Here is a 16,078-nt window from a genome sequence, read left to right as displayed (position 1 = left end):
TATTTTATATTGCATCAGCATTTACATATATTGTATTTGAATACAATAGTTGGATTTGAAAGTGTGTATTTTTTGCTGGTGAGAAATACACTGCAATTAAACATAGTTTGCATGAAATTTGAAATAATCTTCAATGATACTGTTTTCTTCGCAGAGAACACGTCAGTCGGTGTGATTGCATAATGAGCATTTGCTTCTCCTATGAAGTATTGTACTTTTGCATTATTTAGTCTCTTCACCTACAGCTATGATGTGCTTTGGAAGATTAATTTACCTTCAGATTTTTAGATTGCTAGCTTTTTAGAACATATACACACACACATTGATGAGGATGCATATGAATCCAAATGTTCTTAAGTCTAACACAGTAATAGGTACGGTAGAAATGCTAGGAAAAGACAGTATATATGTAAGGAGTCATAGTTCCTGCCGGTATAACACGCTCCAGCTCAGAATCTGACAAACCAAGGCCCTCTGGCAAACATCAGCCTTCTGCCTATTTTGCAAATAAAGTTTCACTTAAACGTAACCACACCCACTGATTCGCTATTGTTTTATGGCTCCTTTGTGCTGCAGTAGCAAAGCTGAATAGTTACTAAGAAGGGCATAAGGACTGCAACGGTGAAAATACCTTGCCTTTTCCGGAAAAAAAAAAACTTAAAAAGTTTCCCAGCCCCTGATTTAGCTACAAGGACTAGGGTATACTGGTATAAAACTTATAAATATGTATCTCTGACAATTAGAAAATAAAACAGTAAGCAATAAATTGCCTAATGCCTTGTATAGTCAATGATGAAAACTAATATTTAGTGATGAAATAAATCAACATTAGCTGGCTTCATTAGGAAATGTTTTGGGGAGGAAAAATGGCTTGAGCTGGTTCATGAAAGAAGATAATGTAATGAAATTCTGCAGGAAGAAAACTGCATCATATAGCAGTGCTGCAAAAGGCCAAGTTGTCGCTATTCACAGAGCAATTAGGAGTCCCCTTTAGCATGTGCATAATGTGGTTGTGGCAGGAAAGTGGGAGATGAGTCTAGAAGATGAATTGGTATCTTAGAGGGAGAGATTGGTATATTGGGGCAGTACTGTAGAGTACCAGTTATACGGTTGTAGCGGTTGTTCAAAAGTGATGAAATAAAACTATGGAAGGGGAGAGGTAGAAATGGAAAGAAAGAAACACGTATTAGGGAAAGTCTGATAATACGGTAATTAAATATGGCAATGAAAGAGAAGTAGAAAAATGCTTAGAAGTTAAAATTTTGTGAGTTTAGAACCTTATGCCGTTTTTAATAATAATGAACAAAGTCAGGGGAAGGGTATAGCTCAGTGGTAGAGCGTGTGCTTAGCGTGCAAGAGGTCCTGGTTCAATTCCCAGCCCCTCAAATTAAAAAATAAATAAGTAAACCTAATTACCTCCCCCCACCAAAAATAGTAGTAGTAGTAGTAGTAGTAGTAGTAGTAGTAGTAGTAGTAGTAGTAGTAGTAGTAGTAGTAGTAATATTAATAATAATAAACAGAGTGGATTACAATTAAAAAACTGAAAGGTGAAAGGGCAGCTAGTGAACCAACCTGGTTAGTGCCAAGAAATCTTGCAGAAAATGGTAGCAGATAAGATTTGCGACTTTGTGCGGTAGGTAGTGGGAAGCCATGCAAGAATTTTAAGCAGGGCAGCTATATGATCAAGTGTGTACTTTGGAAAAATAACTGTGTGCAGTGGAGAGTAACTGAAAATTAGATGATTAGTTAGGAAGTTAGGGCAGCAATCCAAGCAAGAAATGGAGAGAACCGAGACTGAGCCAGTGCCTGTGGTGTTGACGGGGATGTTGTACAAGGTTAGAGGACAGACTTGTGAACTCCTTGGTGCGAGAATGATGTCTTGCCTACTATTATATCCAGTTTTTTAAAACTGGGCAGAACAACTAGGTGCTTCATAAATATTTATTCAGTGAATAAATATAAGGAGGCATGTTACGTGCGTCTGAGGTTCTTTTTTTGGGCAACTTGAGTTTAGATAACACGAGCCATCAGCAAACCTGGTCTGCACACCGATATTTAAATTTAATCTAAGATTGCTTATAGCATCCTATCGACTGGTCAGCTTTTCCCATCTCCTGGATACAATGAATGGGATAGCCTTGGTCTTGTAGGAGTTTATAACCTCTGTATTGCTATTGGATTTTGAGATAGTATTTCTCATAAAATAGTTAATTGCTTTACATCAGGTGTTGGCAAACCTTTTCTGTAAAGAGCCAGAGGATAAATATTTTAGGGCTTTGTGGGCCATTTTGGTCTCTGCCAAAACTGCTCACCTCTGCTGCTGCAGTGTGAAAGCAGCCGTAGATAATATGTGAACTGAGGGGCATGGCCATATTCCAGTAAAACTTTATGTACAGAAGTAGGTGAACCAGATTTGGCTCCAGGATCACCAATTGCTAATCCCTGCTTTATATTAAAACATAAGTATTGTGAACCAAATTCCTTAATTTGGTGATTAGAATAGGTATCTGTTGAAAGACACGGTTCGAAAGAAACTTTAAAAAAGATTTAACTCCACTATTTCAAAGTAAGAAGAGATTAAAAATTAAAAAAGCCTCTGTAGATTTTTCCATGCTTTAAAGCACAAAATATTGTTAATATCACATTACAATATAATCATTAATAAATATATTGGGCTATAAAGTTAGTAATTTTTTTTACTTTAGTATGTATATAGAAGCTTAGTATGTTACCTTTGACTTTGAAAAGCATTTTATCACAATTATAGGATGTTTTGAAGAGCTAGTATGATTCTGGGCTAAAAACAGTGATGTTCAAAGGGAAATCCAAGTGCCTGTCGTGGAGCTGTCACGGATTATGCTTTTAACTTCCTTGAGAGGAATAGCATCTCCTATGTCAATGTTTTTAAATAATTTTCTCCTTCTCCTTCTCCTTCTCCTTCTCCTTCTTCTTCTTCCTTCTCCTCTCTTTTCCTCCTCTGTATTTTTTTCTGTTTTTCTCCTTCTTCCTCATCCTCTTGTTTTTTTTCAAGTATTGAAAACTTGAGTATTTTTTTCTGAGCACCACAGCTAGGTAACCCTACTCCAGAGAGCTGTTTTCAGCAGCACCTCTTCATTTCTTCTCATTTTCTGCAGCACCTTTCCTCCTGAGTAACCATCTCATCCCCTCTCTTGGCTCTCTAACTTGCAATTCCTTAGAGACTCCAGTTATACTGCACGAAGTTAAAAAGGAAGAGAGCAGAATAGGTGGCCCTTATACCGTGTGACAGAGGGATGTGCATGCCTAAGGAGTCTCTCAGCTTGACCTTACTCCATTTTCTAATAGCTTTTGTTCCTAATTGATTTGCTTAGGGAAATGTTTCTGCGCCTTTAATTTTCTTTTATTTATTTTTTTAATCAAACATCCTATGGGGAGGGTGCCAAAGACTGCCAAAAGCCATGTTGAGTATTTATCAAATTCAGTTAATTTCTCATGTCCTCTACAATTTTATTATAACTTACTGACTTTTATTATCTGTGCTCTAAAACTCTACAAGACGATATTACTACACTGAGCAATAGATCCCCTTGTTAGGAAGACATTATTAGTTGAAAACTACAATATTGCTGGTGGGATCAGAAGGTGGAACTCTTTTTCTGCCTTCAGTTGACTAGCATGGTTCCAAAGAATTTATCCTACTAGATAGGCTCTATACAAATAAGATTTAAGGGAACAGCTTGATCAACTGAGATTAAAAATCTTATTCAAAAAGGCATGATGACAGAACAAGAAAAACAAAAGAATGAGAGGATGATACTGGAATTGCACAATTTAATATTCCATTCTCAATTTGAATATGTCATAAGTTATTCATGCAATGGACTGTATGGTAAGTATGAGCATGCGGAGCAAACTTTAGCCATGAAGTAAGTTAATGCAGGGGAAAAAAAGTAAGTAGATGCCTGTATAAGGAAGGGAGACATTTTTTCACATAAGCCTCTGATTTGAAAAAGAAGAAATGGCATGAAAGGATAGATAGTATATGCAATAGCAGTTTCCTGGGGAAGCCTTCAGAGTGGTGTGCTAAGGCAAGAGAGGGATCTGTACCATATGCTAGGAAAGTAATGACATCGGAACTCCCAACGCCGCGCTGTGGTCTACTTGAGTTTATTTCACACTAAGTTTAATAATTATTCCTGATTGTTTCTCAGACGAAATCTTTAATAGAATGCATATCATTCACCTTAGAAGAAATCGAGGGAGTTGCCTTAGAGGAGAAAAAAATGTTTTTATTCATGTAATTACAGCGTACGATTGTCTGTTACTGTCCTATGAATCACTTGAGTGGTGTGCTCTGTAGGAGACTTCGCTTTGACTCATGAAGTGAATGACCCTTGTCAGCCTCAGAGGTTCCCTGAGACGTTCTTCCTTCTTCACTGTCACTCTCTCACTGTGTAATTCCAGCTCGCAATCCCTGTGCAGCTAATGAGGGCAGAGGCCCCTGCTCCCACATGTGTCTGATCAATCACCACAGCGCCGCGTGTGCGTGCCCCCACCTGATGAAGCTCTCCTCAAACAAGAAGACCTGCTACGGTAAGTTTCTTCTGAAGTCCGCACTGCATCCTCCCGAGTTGTATTCGCATTCTGATTTTCCTCAAAGGAGAGCAGACGCAGCTTTGCATGCCCTTAAAAACATTTGAGGTGGTGCTATTTTCAGACTCTGTCGATGATTCATCTGCTTTTGGGGAGGCTGACAAATTCTTTAAATGTGCGATATGCTGCACTTCGCTATTTAGTACCTGATTCACCCGTTTTTCTTGCTCCTTGCTTATTTGGTGTGTCAGAATTTATCTCTACGAAACAGGCAGATCAGTAAGAGAAAGTGCATTATCAGAAAATGATGATGTAGGTAACCTGCATAACAAAGAGGTACTTAACCGCTTTAATCTCCTCCTGCTCTTCTGAAGTTACTTTAGCATCATTTTGTAGGGGATTATCAACTTGAAGGGAGAAAATATGAGGTAAAATATAGAACTTAGGAAGATTTGTAAAAAAAAAAAAAATTTCGACAGCACATTTAAACTAAAAAAAACGATAAAAAAAATCTGTGAACAAATACCAGACTGTGGGTTTTCTTGTTTTCTGTTGTTTTTAGTAGTTCTTGTTTGCATAGGAATTACTTTTAAGGGCAAAAAAGAATGTATTCATGGAGTCTTAACGCAGGAATTTAGGCACATGTGGCTTTAATTAATTTTATACCATCATAGCGTATCTAAAATATCAATAATAACCCCAAAGAGAAAAACAGAAGATAGAATATTTTTGCATCCTATTTCTTTTAAATCTACTTACATTTCACAAACTCAGTGCAAGAAAGGTGTCTAAGGAAGTAAAAATGATTGGATGCCTCACAATGTTGGTTACTATGGATTCATAAACATTTACAATACAACATGCTTTAAGATAATTTGAACCCTAGTTTTGATAGGGAAAACATGACGTGATTTTTTTAAAGCGATGTTTTAATCTCATTTTATTCAAAGATAATGTAGAATGTTCTTAGATTCTTTCAAAAAGGGTTTAATGCATTACAATATTGTTACAATTATATACAGAAAACATTATGACTGACAGTTGTAGAGTTCATGTCTTTTACCAAGTTTTTTTGAAATTCTAAGATCAAATCAATTACTGATAAGTTCTTGTCATTTCTAACTAAAAAGAAAAACAACGATGACTTAAGGATTGAACCTGTTTTACATCTGTTACTATTAAGCACTTTAATGTAAAAATAGATAAATCATTTCTGCATTCATGTTTCCATCAGATCTTGGTTATGACTTTGTAGTGTTAAAAATTTATCAAATCATCAACAAGAAATATCTTAGAATTTATAGACTGCTTCAAACTTGCCAAGCTTATAAAGAAAAACACATTTCTATTTCTTTTCTAGAAATGAAAAAATTTCTTCTTTATGCAAGGCGTTCTGAAATCAGAGGAGTGGATATTGACAATCCGTACTTTAACTTTATCACCGCCTTCACAGTCCCTGACATTGATGACGTTACCGTGATAGACTTTGATGCATCTGAAGAACGTTTATACTGGACAGATATTAAAACACAAACCATTAAACGGGCTTTCATTAATGGAACTGGGTTAGAAACTGTTATTTCAAGAGGTAAAAGATTTGCACTTTACTACTTAGAAAATGTTTGCTATTCAATTTGTAATAATCACATCTCTTTTATATTTTTTTCTCTTATCCAATTCTATTGTTAATTGAAAGTTGGAATAGATTATTCAGAGATTTAATGATGTGCTATAGCCTAACAATTGTAGAATGCTGTAATTATGTTGGACATAGTAGTCTGATCACTAGAAATTTAATTTCACAACAAGAAAAATATCAGAACGGGTCTTAAAATTTACAGGTTTCTAAATAAACAGATTTGAAGACGCCTTTTTGCTGTTGGAGGAATAGTTACATTTGCAAAGGGAAAATATAGGATATTGGTAAAGACTGGTTTCACCCTCTGATTCAAGCTTATTAAGTTACTTTTGCACATATTTTTATGGAACTAGACTAAACAAATGAGAGGAAACCTGTTCCTATCCAACTCCTAACCCAGCAGGTTGAATCAGTGAGAAAAAAAGGTTTGCCGTGAATGTTGTTGAATTAACCACTTAAAAAAAAAAAAAAAAGCCTTTACCCAAAGAAGAAAATAAAGCTGAAATTAGACATACATTTAAATACAGTGGTTCAGCTCTAAAAATTTAGCATTGAATTATCCTAATTTTTGCTTAACTGTTGATACATTTTGATTTCTGGGTCAGTTATTGTTGTGTTGAATGAATGTTCATTGAGCACTTGCTGTTGGCCATGACTGCAAAATGAAACAGTATAGTTTTCTTTTAGTTTCATGCCCCCTAAGCACAACAGATTGATTTGAAGAAGGGTAGAGGAGAGGGTAACGATCTGTATAGATACTTCAAACTCCTGTGCGTTGAATCAGACCTTAGTTGAGCAATGATCCACCTCTTGATGAAAGCAATAAGAGGTGCAGGTTTTAAATTCACAGTGTTTTTTGAGAATTTCCACACATACTACTAGAAGACTGGCTTGAGTACCAGTAGTAGACCTGAGAGTATTTGAGCCCTCAGTTACTCTCGTATTTACGCTCTTTACCCATCTCAGGATGGTACTGCTGAAGCAACTTGAGTGAATTATAAGCTTGTTCAAATATTTGTTTTAAACTTTCTGTAAGAGAAGAGCCTTTCTAAAAAAGCTGATGCAAGGATTTCCAATTTGTGCAGGATTTTTTTTTTTTACAGGAACAAGGGAAAAATGGTTTGATAATCATTGGTAGATTTGATTTTAAAGAAATGTCTGGTTAATGATCATGAAAAATCTTGAGGGAACAGCTGAAGGACCTAAGGTGCCTCTCAAGACCGACAGTCATTTAGGCAGTCTTCTCACAAGAAATTTATCAAAATCTAATAGAAAATTGTTCACATGCTTCATCGTGAATGTGAAATACTTCCTAAAGGTTCTGTGAATTGTATAAAGTAAAAGATGTTCTATCTCAAAAAATCAAGGGACAATTTTTTTTCTCTCTGATTATAGATTTGTAACTAGTAGTAATTTGATGAGTTCATCTTTGAGAAAATCGCAAAGACTTATTTCCACTTAGGAGATTTTATTTGTAATTATTAACCAGACATTGAGCAATCATATTTTCTCACTGATAATACATATACTCATTAGGCTCAATAATTATTAACTCAGTCATTTTGACAAGTATTGGAATACTTTCTACGTGATAAGAAACTGAAGGAGGGCCAGGATACGCTGAAGAGCATGAAGTACAGAATGAGAGCGGTGTGCTATACATGCTGATAGAGCTAAAAAAAAAAAAAATAGAAGCCAAATCATGCCAGCCTTTATAGGATAAGTTATCGATTTTTATGTTAATACTAAAAATTATGGGGACCAAGGAAATGTTTTAAGGCGAATACAACTGCATTTGCCTTTGTTTTTTGTTTTTTTCCTTCTTCAAGGAACTTTTTTTTTTATATATATAAACATTTCTTTATTGAGTTATAGTCATTTTACAGTGTCGTGTCAAATGCCAATGTAGAGCACAATGTTTCAGTTATACATGAGCATACATATATTCATTGTCACATTCTCTTTCATTGTGAGCCACCCCAAGATCCTGTATTTATTTCCCTGTGCTACACAGTACAATCTTGTTTAGCTATTCTACATTTTGAAATCCCAGTCCCTTCCCATGCTTTGCCTTTGGAAAAGATCACTCTAGCTGTTATGTTTAGTAGAGAAAATGAAGTGGTCTGGCTTGGAGGGTGGAGGAGCAGTGGACTCTGGGAGACACGGCTGCTAGAGTAGTTTTAGTAAGAGGTGATAGAAGCCTGGACTAGAGTGGAAACAGTAGAGATAGTGAAATGTGGAAAGATCATTGAGATATCAGAGTAAAACTATGAAATAATTCAATTGAATATGAAGGTTGAGGACTAGGCATTGTCAAGGACAGTGCCTTAGTTCCTGGCTCCCCCACAGGTCAAGTGGTGTTGCTTTTCCCTTTCTTCCAGAGTGGAACCCTGTTAGACACTTTCCATTAATGTCTTTAATTCCATTCATATCTTTCCATTAACTATTATTTAATTTCATTAATATCTTTAAATTAATAGAACTTGTGACCAACTTTCTAGTTGGTCACAAGTTCCAAATTCATCAAAGTATCTCAAACCCTGCCAGTCAGTGTACTTTATTTTATCCTTTCATCTCCTAGGGTCCTTGTAAATGATGGCCTTTCTCTTGCTTCTGACACTGTTGCCTCTGAGTTTTCTCACTTTGTTGTCCTCCATCAACTGGACTTGTTCTTGAGAAACTCTTTCCTTATCTTCCTTAGCGCAAGTCTAATGGGAAATCACCTTCAAAAATCAGGCCCCAAATCTATCTATTACCCCTACCAGTTCCCATGTTTTCTTCTCAGTTGAACCATTTTCTAGGAAAACACTGAGGCTCTTGGTGCCAAGCCTGAAGCATGAAGGGGAGTGGAAATAGTTTGCCTGTCTTGTCATTCTCCGTATCCTAAAACAGTAAGCTGTTCTTATTGTATATATTATACACATGAGCTATTTATTATAGTGGCTTGTAGCAGGTACACTTCATTTAGGGATAAATTCTAATATATGACTCTAGGCACATTCATTGTACACATTAATAATTTATAATATAAATTAATATACATCTTTCACAATAACCAAAAGATAGTTTTATTCTAAGAAAGAAATAAACAACTGTAACAATTCATGGCAAGTGTTCTTGCTAGTGGCCTGCATCCCTAGGCTCTGGTGGTAATTAATTCTTATACTTGAATCATTGCTTGGTCCTAATATTTTTCAGTTATTTATGCTCTCAGGTTTATTTTTCTGGCATGTTGAATAACATTAGTTGTCATTAATGTGACAAATACCATTATCTCATTTAATCTTTGAAAACCTATTAGTAAAAATTATTTCTATTCTGCAGGGAAGACAACTTAAGTTCACCTAAGCTAAAACTCTGCCTCAAAACCAAAGTGAGCAAGTGATGGAGACAAATTCACACTTAGGGCTATATATTTACAGCTCCTGTCATCCTTATTGCCCTAAAATAAGAGGACATGGGACTTCATCCCACAGTGTTGTCCTGTTAAGACAGTTCCACAAGCTCAGCTGCCCCTCCTGAGTACTCATATACTGCCCAGGGTCACACCTTATTGGATAAAAGATCACTCCCCCCACCCCAGAACCCTAGAGTACTGCTTGCGATTAACAGAGTAAAACATTAATATGCCTTAAAGCTCCTACTGTAAGTCAGGAGTAAGATAGTTGAGCTTTTGCACTTCTGTCTGTCCTTATTTTATTTTACCTACCATTTAGTCCTTGGAGGTAAGTGTCATTTTCTGCTTTTAAATATGAGGAAGCATTTTGTTCAGGTTTGCCACACTAGGCAATAGCAAAGCTTTGTTTCATCCAAGTATGGATTTAGGTCTTTTGACTCCAAAGCTATGATCTTTTCCCTTTACTGTCCCTGTCTTTTACACATAGGGAGCCTCAGCAAGGTGGAGAGCAGCTGTGCTGTAGCACTCAGCGTACTCTGCAGAGTCACCTCGCAGAGCTCGGGTGAAGGGGGGGTTATTTCACCTCCTCGCCCACAATTTTATTGATTATTATGAAATGTAAGGAAAAGCTTTTAGAGATACGTTGGCAACTTTATGAAACTCCAGGTCACCATCAATAGAATCTCATTTTTTTAATTGGAAAAGACCCCTGCTGTATTTGATTATTCTAGGACAAAGTATAAATTGTTCATCTTAGGAAAAGTAAGAATTCAGCTTTGGGCAAATACTGTTGCTTGAGAAAAGTAATTTTTTAGTACTGAGGTCGTCTGTAATCTGAATGGACTAGACTGTTAGGTTAAGCAGAAGGTAAAATGGATGTAAGAAAGATGGATATCAACTAGAAGTTTATCTGTGGATTTCTGTAAAGAACATTTTCTTATATGGTAGGAAGTTATAAGAGTATGTGCTTTTTTAACTGCAAAAATATAAACTATTTTAAATGCAGAACTTTTGATCATGTTGCTGCTATATAAAACTCAGTTCTCAATGCTACTTTAAATCTAATTGGACCTGTTTCAGAGTAGATTTCCATTATTATTTAAAATTGTTACCCACTTCTGCCAACAATTACTTGTCAGTGAGTACTGACGATTCATTCATTCCCTCTGTTTTGTAAGTACCATGTTTAATTGTACCCAGCAATAAAAATGCTTAGAAAATAAAATCTATTGTGAAAATTCATCCAGAGAGAACGTAAGAATTGAAAACAGGTCATTTTTCATTGATAGAAGTTTTCATTCATAGATTTTGGAAACAGGCCTTGCATTAAAGTAGAAAGTTTGGACAGGGAACATCTGTTGTTTTTGCCTGTTTCTGAATAGAATGTTCAGTTTTCATTTTCATCCAAGAAACCTTTTCATGGAGTGTGTCAACATTTGTGATTTAAAAAAAAGAGAGAAAGAGAGGAAGAAAGAGAGAAAGGAAGAGGAAAGGAAGAAAGGAAGAAAAGAAAGAAAGAGAGAAAGAGAGAAAGGGAGAGAAAAGAAAAAAAATAAAGGCAAAACTGATACCTATAAATGCCATTCCATTGAGAACTGTGTATCTATAGTAATGGGAGCTGAATGAGCAATGCTTCCTGTGTACATTCTCTGTCTTTTAGTTGCAAGGATAGAAATGCTGTTTTAGTTTATTCTGTGTCCTTTTTTTCCCCATACCTTATTCTGGATTCTGTATCTGGAATACTGCATGAGTGGGGAGGTAGCAGTTATTTAACTAAGACAATCTGTAACCTCAAGGAGCTTCATATCTGGTGACAGAGTGAAATGTAGTCAACTAACGGAAGTATAAGGCTCAGTGAAATCAGGAATTTAATAAGATACAAGTTGAGATTCTATTGATGGTGGCCTGGAATTTCATGAAGTTGCCAACACAACTCTAAAACCTTACTTCTCAGAAAATTAGCACAAGGAGTCCTGAGTTCTTACCTGGGATTACTGAAGTTCTCACTTAAGGGGGAGTAGTCAGATCATGCTTTGAGGGGAAACGGTAGCAAGATTAGTCTAGGTTGAGCTATCAGTAGGCACAATGATCTGGACACGTGTGTAAAGAGGAGCAAGTAGTGAGGGGTAGCTAGGCCTCGTAGAAAAATAAACTAGAAGTTTAATATGATGGCAGATCACAAAGGGTCTTATACCACATGAGCTGTTTTTTGTATTTTTTTCTTCTCCTCAAGGCAGTAGAAAGCCACTGAAGACTTTTACAGCTGGGTATAGGTCATTCAATATCTTTTGATGATAAATCAGGCATAAACCTGGTAGTTAGATTGAAAAAGTGAGAAATTATAGACGAGGCTACAATTAGAAAGTTATAGAAATATCCCAAATCTGAAGCAAAAATTAGGCTGGAACAAGAGAGTTAAAGAAGGTGACAGACACCAAGGGTTGATGTAGGAGTAATTGAACCTGATGAATGAAAGAGAAGTTGACCAAATAATTGGAAAGATACTGGAGACACTGACCCAGATGAAAATAAAAGAAGGAGGCTTACTTCAGACTTTTTTCAAAATCAACAGTGAGTTGTTTATCTAAGATAGGAATAATTATAGGCTTAGGACATTAAGAAATATAAAGATTGTGAAAAAGCCATAATTCTATTCCTATGTTCTCTAGAAAGAAATAGATGTGGGATACATACATATGTTTTAAAAGTGACAAAACTAAGACCATGGTAGACACTAAGTTATTCATTTTCTTTGTAGTGTTATACCCACTATTTTATTTTATTAATTTTTTTATTAATTTATAGTCAGTTTATAATGTGTCATCATTTTCCTTCTTTTTTAATTGAAGTACAGTTGGTGTACAGCATAATGTCCCAGTTGTGCGTATACATACATATCTTCATTTTCATATTCTTTTTCATTAAAGGTTGTTACAAGATATTGGATATAGTTCCCTGTGCTATACAGAAGAAACTTGTTTTTATCTATTTTTATGTATGTTTATATATATATATTTATTTCACTTTTTGGCTACTGTGAATAATGCTATGAACATAGGTGTACATATATCTCTTTGAGACTCTGCTTTCAATTATTTTGGTTATATACCCAATGGTGGAATGTCTGGATCATATGGTAATTCTATTTTTAATTTTTTGAGGAACTGCTATACTGTTTCCCACAAAGGCTACATCAGCAGTATACAGTGAGTTCCAATTTCTTCATGTTCCTGCCAAAATTTGTTATTTTCTGATTTTAGTTAGTTAGTTTGTTCATTTTCTATAGTAACTATCCTAATGGGTGTGAGGTGGTATCTGTTTGTGGTTATCATTTGCATTTCCTAGTGATTAGTGATGTTGAACATCTTTCCATGTTTTTGTTGACCATTTCTGAATCTGCTTTGGAGACATGGCTACTGAGTCCTTTGCCCGTTTTTAAGTCTAATTTTTTGTTGTTGTTGAGATATAATTTGAAAGATAATATTGAGTACAAATTCCACGTTTAGAGTTATTTCTCTCAACCCTTTTCAGATATTATTTCACTGTCTTTTCACATCTCTTATTGCTGTTGAGAATCGCTATGTTTGGCTAATTGTTATTCTTTCTTGCAGTCTTTTCTCTCTAGATGCTTTTAACGTTATTCTTTTTTTTTTTTTTTTTTCTCATGACAGTGTTTTTATTTAGCCACCTGTAATGTGTTGTACCTCCTTTTGGGTCATGTCTTTCATCAGCCCAGGGAGTAAAAAAATCTTCAACTATTATCTCTGACCATTTTTTCTAACCCAGTCTCTCTATTCCTTCCTTTAGAAGCTATGACTAGATGTGCTAGATTATTCATTCTAGCCTCCAGCTCACTTAATCTTTTTGTTTCTCTGAGCTACCTCTGGTAGCTAACCTTCAATTTGTCTTACAGTTCACTAGTTTAACTGTGTCTAACCTGCTGGTCAGTCCATCTCATGACTTATTATATTTTTTATATTCTCAAGTTATTTTTGCTTCTCATTTATATATTCCAAGAAGATTTTAAAAAATAAATTACTGCACCTTGCTTATTTTTTCAAAGTATATTTTTCTCTTTAAAATATTTCACTCATTTTTCTTTATCTTATACCCAATAAAACCAGGTAAGCTTTGGAGATTTAAATCTGTTACTTATTTTTCTCTTTATTCTTGCTCTTATGTCTCATTTCTTTGTGTGTGTTTTGATTTTTTTGTTCTGATCTATTGTAAGAATGAACTCAGTCTATGGGAGTTTAGACATAAAGCTGGTAACTAGAAACTCCAAACTAGTGGACAGAAAAAGAGTAAGGATAGAGAGTGAGAAATGAGTGTGTGTTTAGATATTTACTCCTGAAAATAAACATGAGGACCTCACCTATGACAGTTTTAGCTCAGCTCATATATCCTTAAAATTATAGATTGTGCATATCATGCATTTATTCATCAATTCATTAAAAATATTTAGTTTGAAGACAATGCTGTCTGTTTGGTGGAGGCAACTATGAAGATAAGTTATCAAGGAACCCACCTTCAAGAAATATATGCGAAAGTAGTCATTTGTTAGCAAACAATTACTGTACAAGGTAGAAAGGGATTGATCACGTATAGTTCTGTTGAGTTAGGTAGATAGAGAAAATCTTCAGGGCTGGGATATATAGGAGAACTGATTAAGTTTTCGTAGTTGAAGGGTGCTGTTCCCCATCAGCTGGCCTGCTTTGCATAAGACTTTGATAAGTGAAGATGTGATAGGCTATGAGGTCCAGATAATTCCATATAGGTTGGAAAGATCAGGGTAAGTCTGGAAATCTGAAAACAACAATATGACTGAAGTGTAAGATAATGGGTTAAAAATAGTGAAAAAGTGGATAAGGTAGTTATATTCAGATTATATAGAGAGCCAGCCTAAGGAATTTAGACATCACTTTCTGAGTAGTTGGAAGCAATCAAATACCTTGGGGCAATCAAAGGTCATGATCCAGAGCTCCTTAGTCAGAAAAACTTGGCAGCAACTAAATCAGTTGCTTTAAAGAGGAAAATGACTGTAAGCTATGCAATATTAAAGACAGAAATAGATTTGAGAGAGCATGGAGCATAGAATTGACTAAGACTGGCTAGGTATTTACAGCTTACATGTGGCTATGCTTTCCAAGTTAAGAGTGCCATGTATTCTCTTGGCCATATGATTAGGAGTCAATCAGAAATAAGTAAAAGATTTTGAGCAGCAGGGACAGCTGGGAAAAAAAAAAAACAACCTTTGGAACACATGTATTTGAGAGGAAATAAAAACTTGGGTTTTTTTGCCAAAACCGAGCAATTCAGGGTAAAAATACAGAAAGTATTAAGTCCTTGGATTGCCAAAGTGTCAACCCTGAATGAAGCTGCAAAAACACACATCATCTAATGCAATATTCACAACAATCCTATGTATTACCTCTAATTAGCCTCGTTTTCCCAATAAGAAAAGAGGGCGAAATCTAAGTGACTTGATTAGAGACAAAAAAATAGGCACCCAACCTAGAACATGAAGCCAAATCTCATTACTGTTTCTCAGCAGCCAATTAAGTGCAGAGGGTAAAGGAGGAAGAGTAAGTATCCTGGGTGAGGCAAAGGCGTGTCTGCGATGGCAGGTTTAGCTTCCCAGAGGTGGTGTGTGTCTTTTTCTTCTCAAGGAAGGAGGGAGCTGGATGAGAATAACTAAAAGTAAAAAAGAAATTTCAAGTGTTGGGCTGAGAAATGCAGTTCACATTCAACATTTGCCAACACACCAGAAATTAAGGATGAAAGGTAACTTGCTGAGTGAGAGGCTGTTGCTTAGAGGAGAATTTGGAACGTGGGGAAAACCTTTGCCGAGCACTGTGATTAAAAGTTATTTCGAAATAATAAAAGGGAAATAGGCTCTGTCAAGAAATGAGGTTGTAAACTCGCAGTAGAGTGGACCACGCCAGCACCACACTTCACAGCTGACTCAGAACTGTCAGGGCTGCCTCATTTTGCTCTTTTAAATTTTGAACGAGTTGGCAGATTTTAAAAAATCTAGAGTTTTCCCTTTCTGAACATCAAGCTTTGTGACATCTTTTGAAAATGATAAAAAAAAATGGGGGGTGGTAAGGGGGAGAAGATGCATTAATTTGATGAGCTAAGTAGCAGCTGCTCCGGGTTTCTAGAAGCATTTGGATTGGAAGCACTGCTGTGGAGCCATGGCTGCAGCTCTTGGGAGCTGGTTATTAACTTGCAGAATGTTAGGGCCCTCCCCAGACCTACCAAATCAGAATCTTCATTTTAACAGTCTCCAGGTGTCTTGTAAATTTGCGTAATAGGGGCCTAGAGAGCCCAAAGAGGTACAGCATGGTATTTAGAAAATACTAAAACTTTGTAAAATAAGACAAAACTCAGTTAGAGTAGTCAAGTGCCACAGACTGGGGATAGACTGGCCTGCTTCATCTGTTAACGCATTAAAAAGATTTCCTCGT

At 35.9% G+C, this 16,078-nt stretch overlaps 1 protein-coding gene across 1 annotated transcript in view; it reads left to right on the top strand.

Moving 5' to 3' along the window:
* LOC140696538 (low-density lipoprotein receptor-related protein 1B-like) overlaps positions 1 to 16,078 on the top strand; it is a 298,018-nt gene that overhangs the window by 167,960 nt on the left and 113,980 nt on the right. The window contains exons 19-20 of the mRNA XM_072962066.1: positions 4,444 to 4,572; positions 5,933 to 6,160. Of these exons, the coding sequence (XP_072818167.1) occupies positions 4,444 to 4,572; positions 5,933 to 6,160 (357 nt within the window). The remainder of the gene's footprint in view (positions 1 to 4,443; positions 4,573 to 5,932; positions 6,161 to 16,078) is intronic.

This window comes from Vicugna pacos, chromosome 5, assembly GCF_048564905.1.
Source record: "Vicugna pacos chromosome 5, VicPac4, whole genome shotgun sequence".
Classification (NCBI taxonomy): domain Eukaryota; kingdom Metazoa; phylum Chordata; class Mammalia; order Artiodactyla; family Camelidae; genus Vicugna; species Vicugna pacos.
This window is presented reverse-complemented; position numbering and strand designations above follow the sequence as displayed.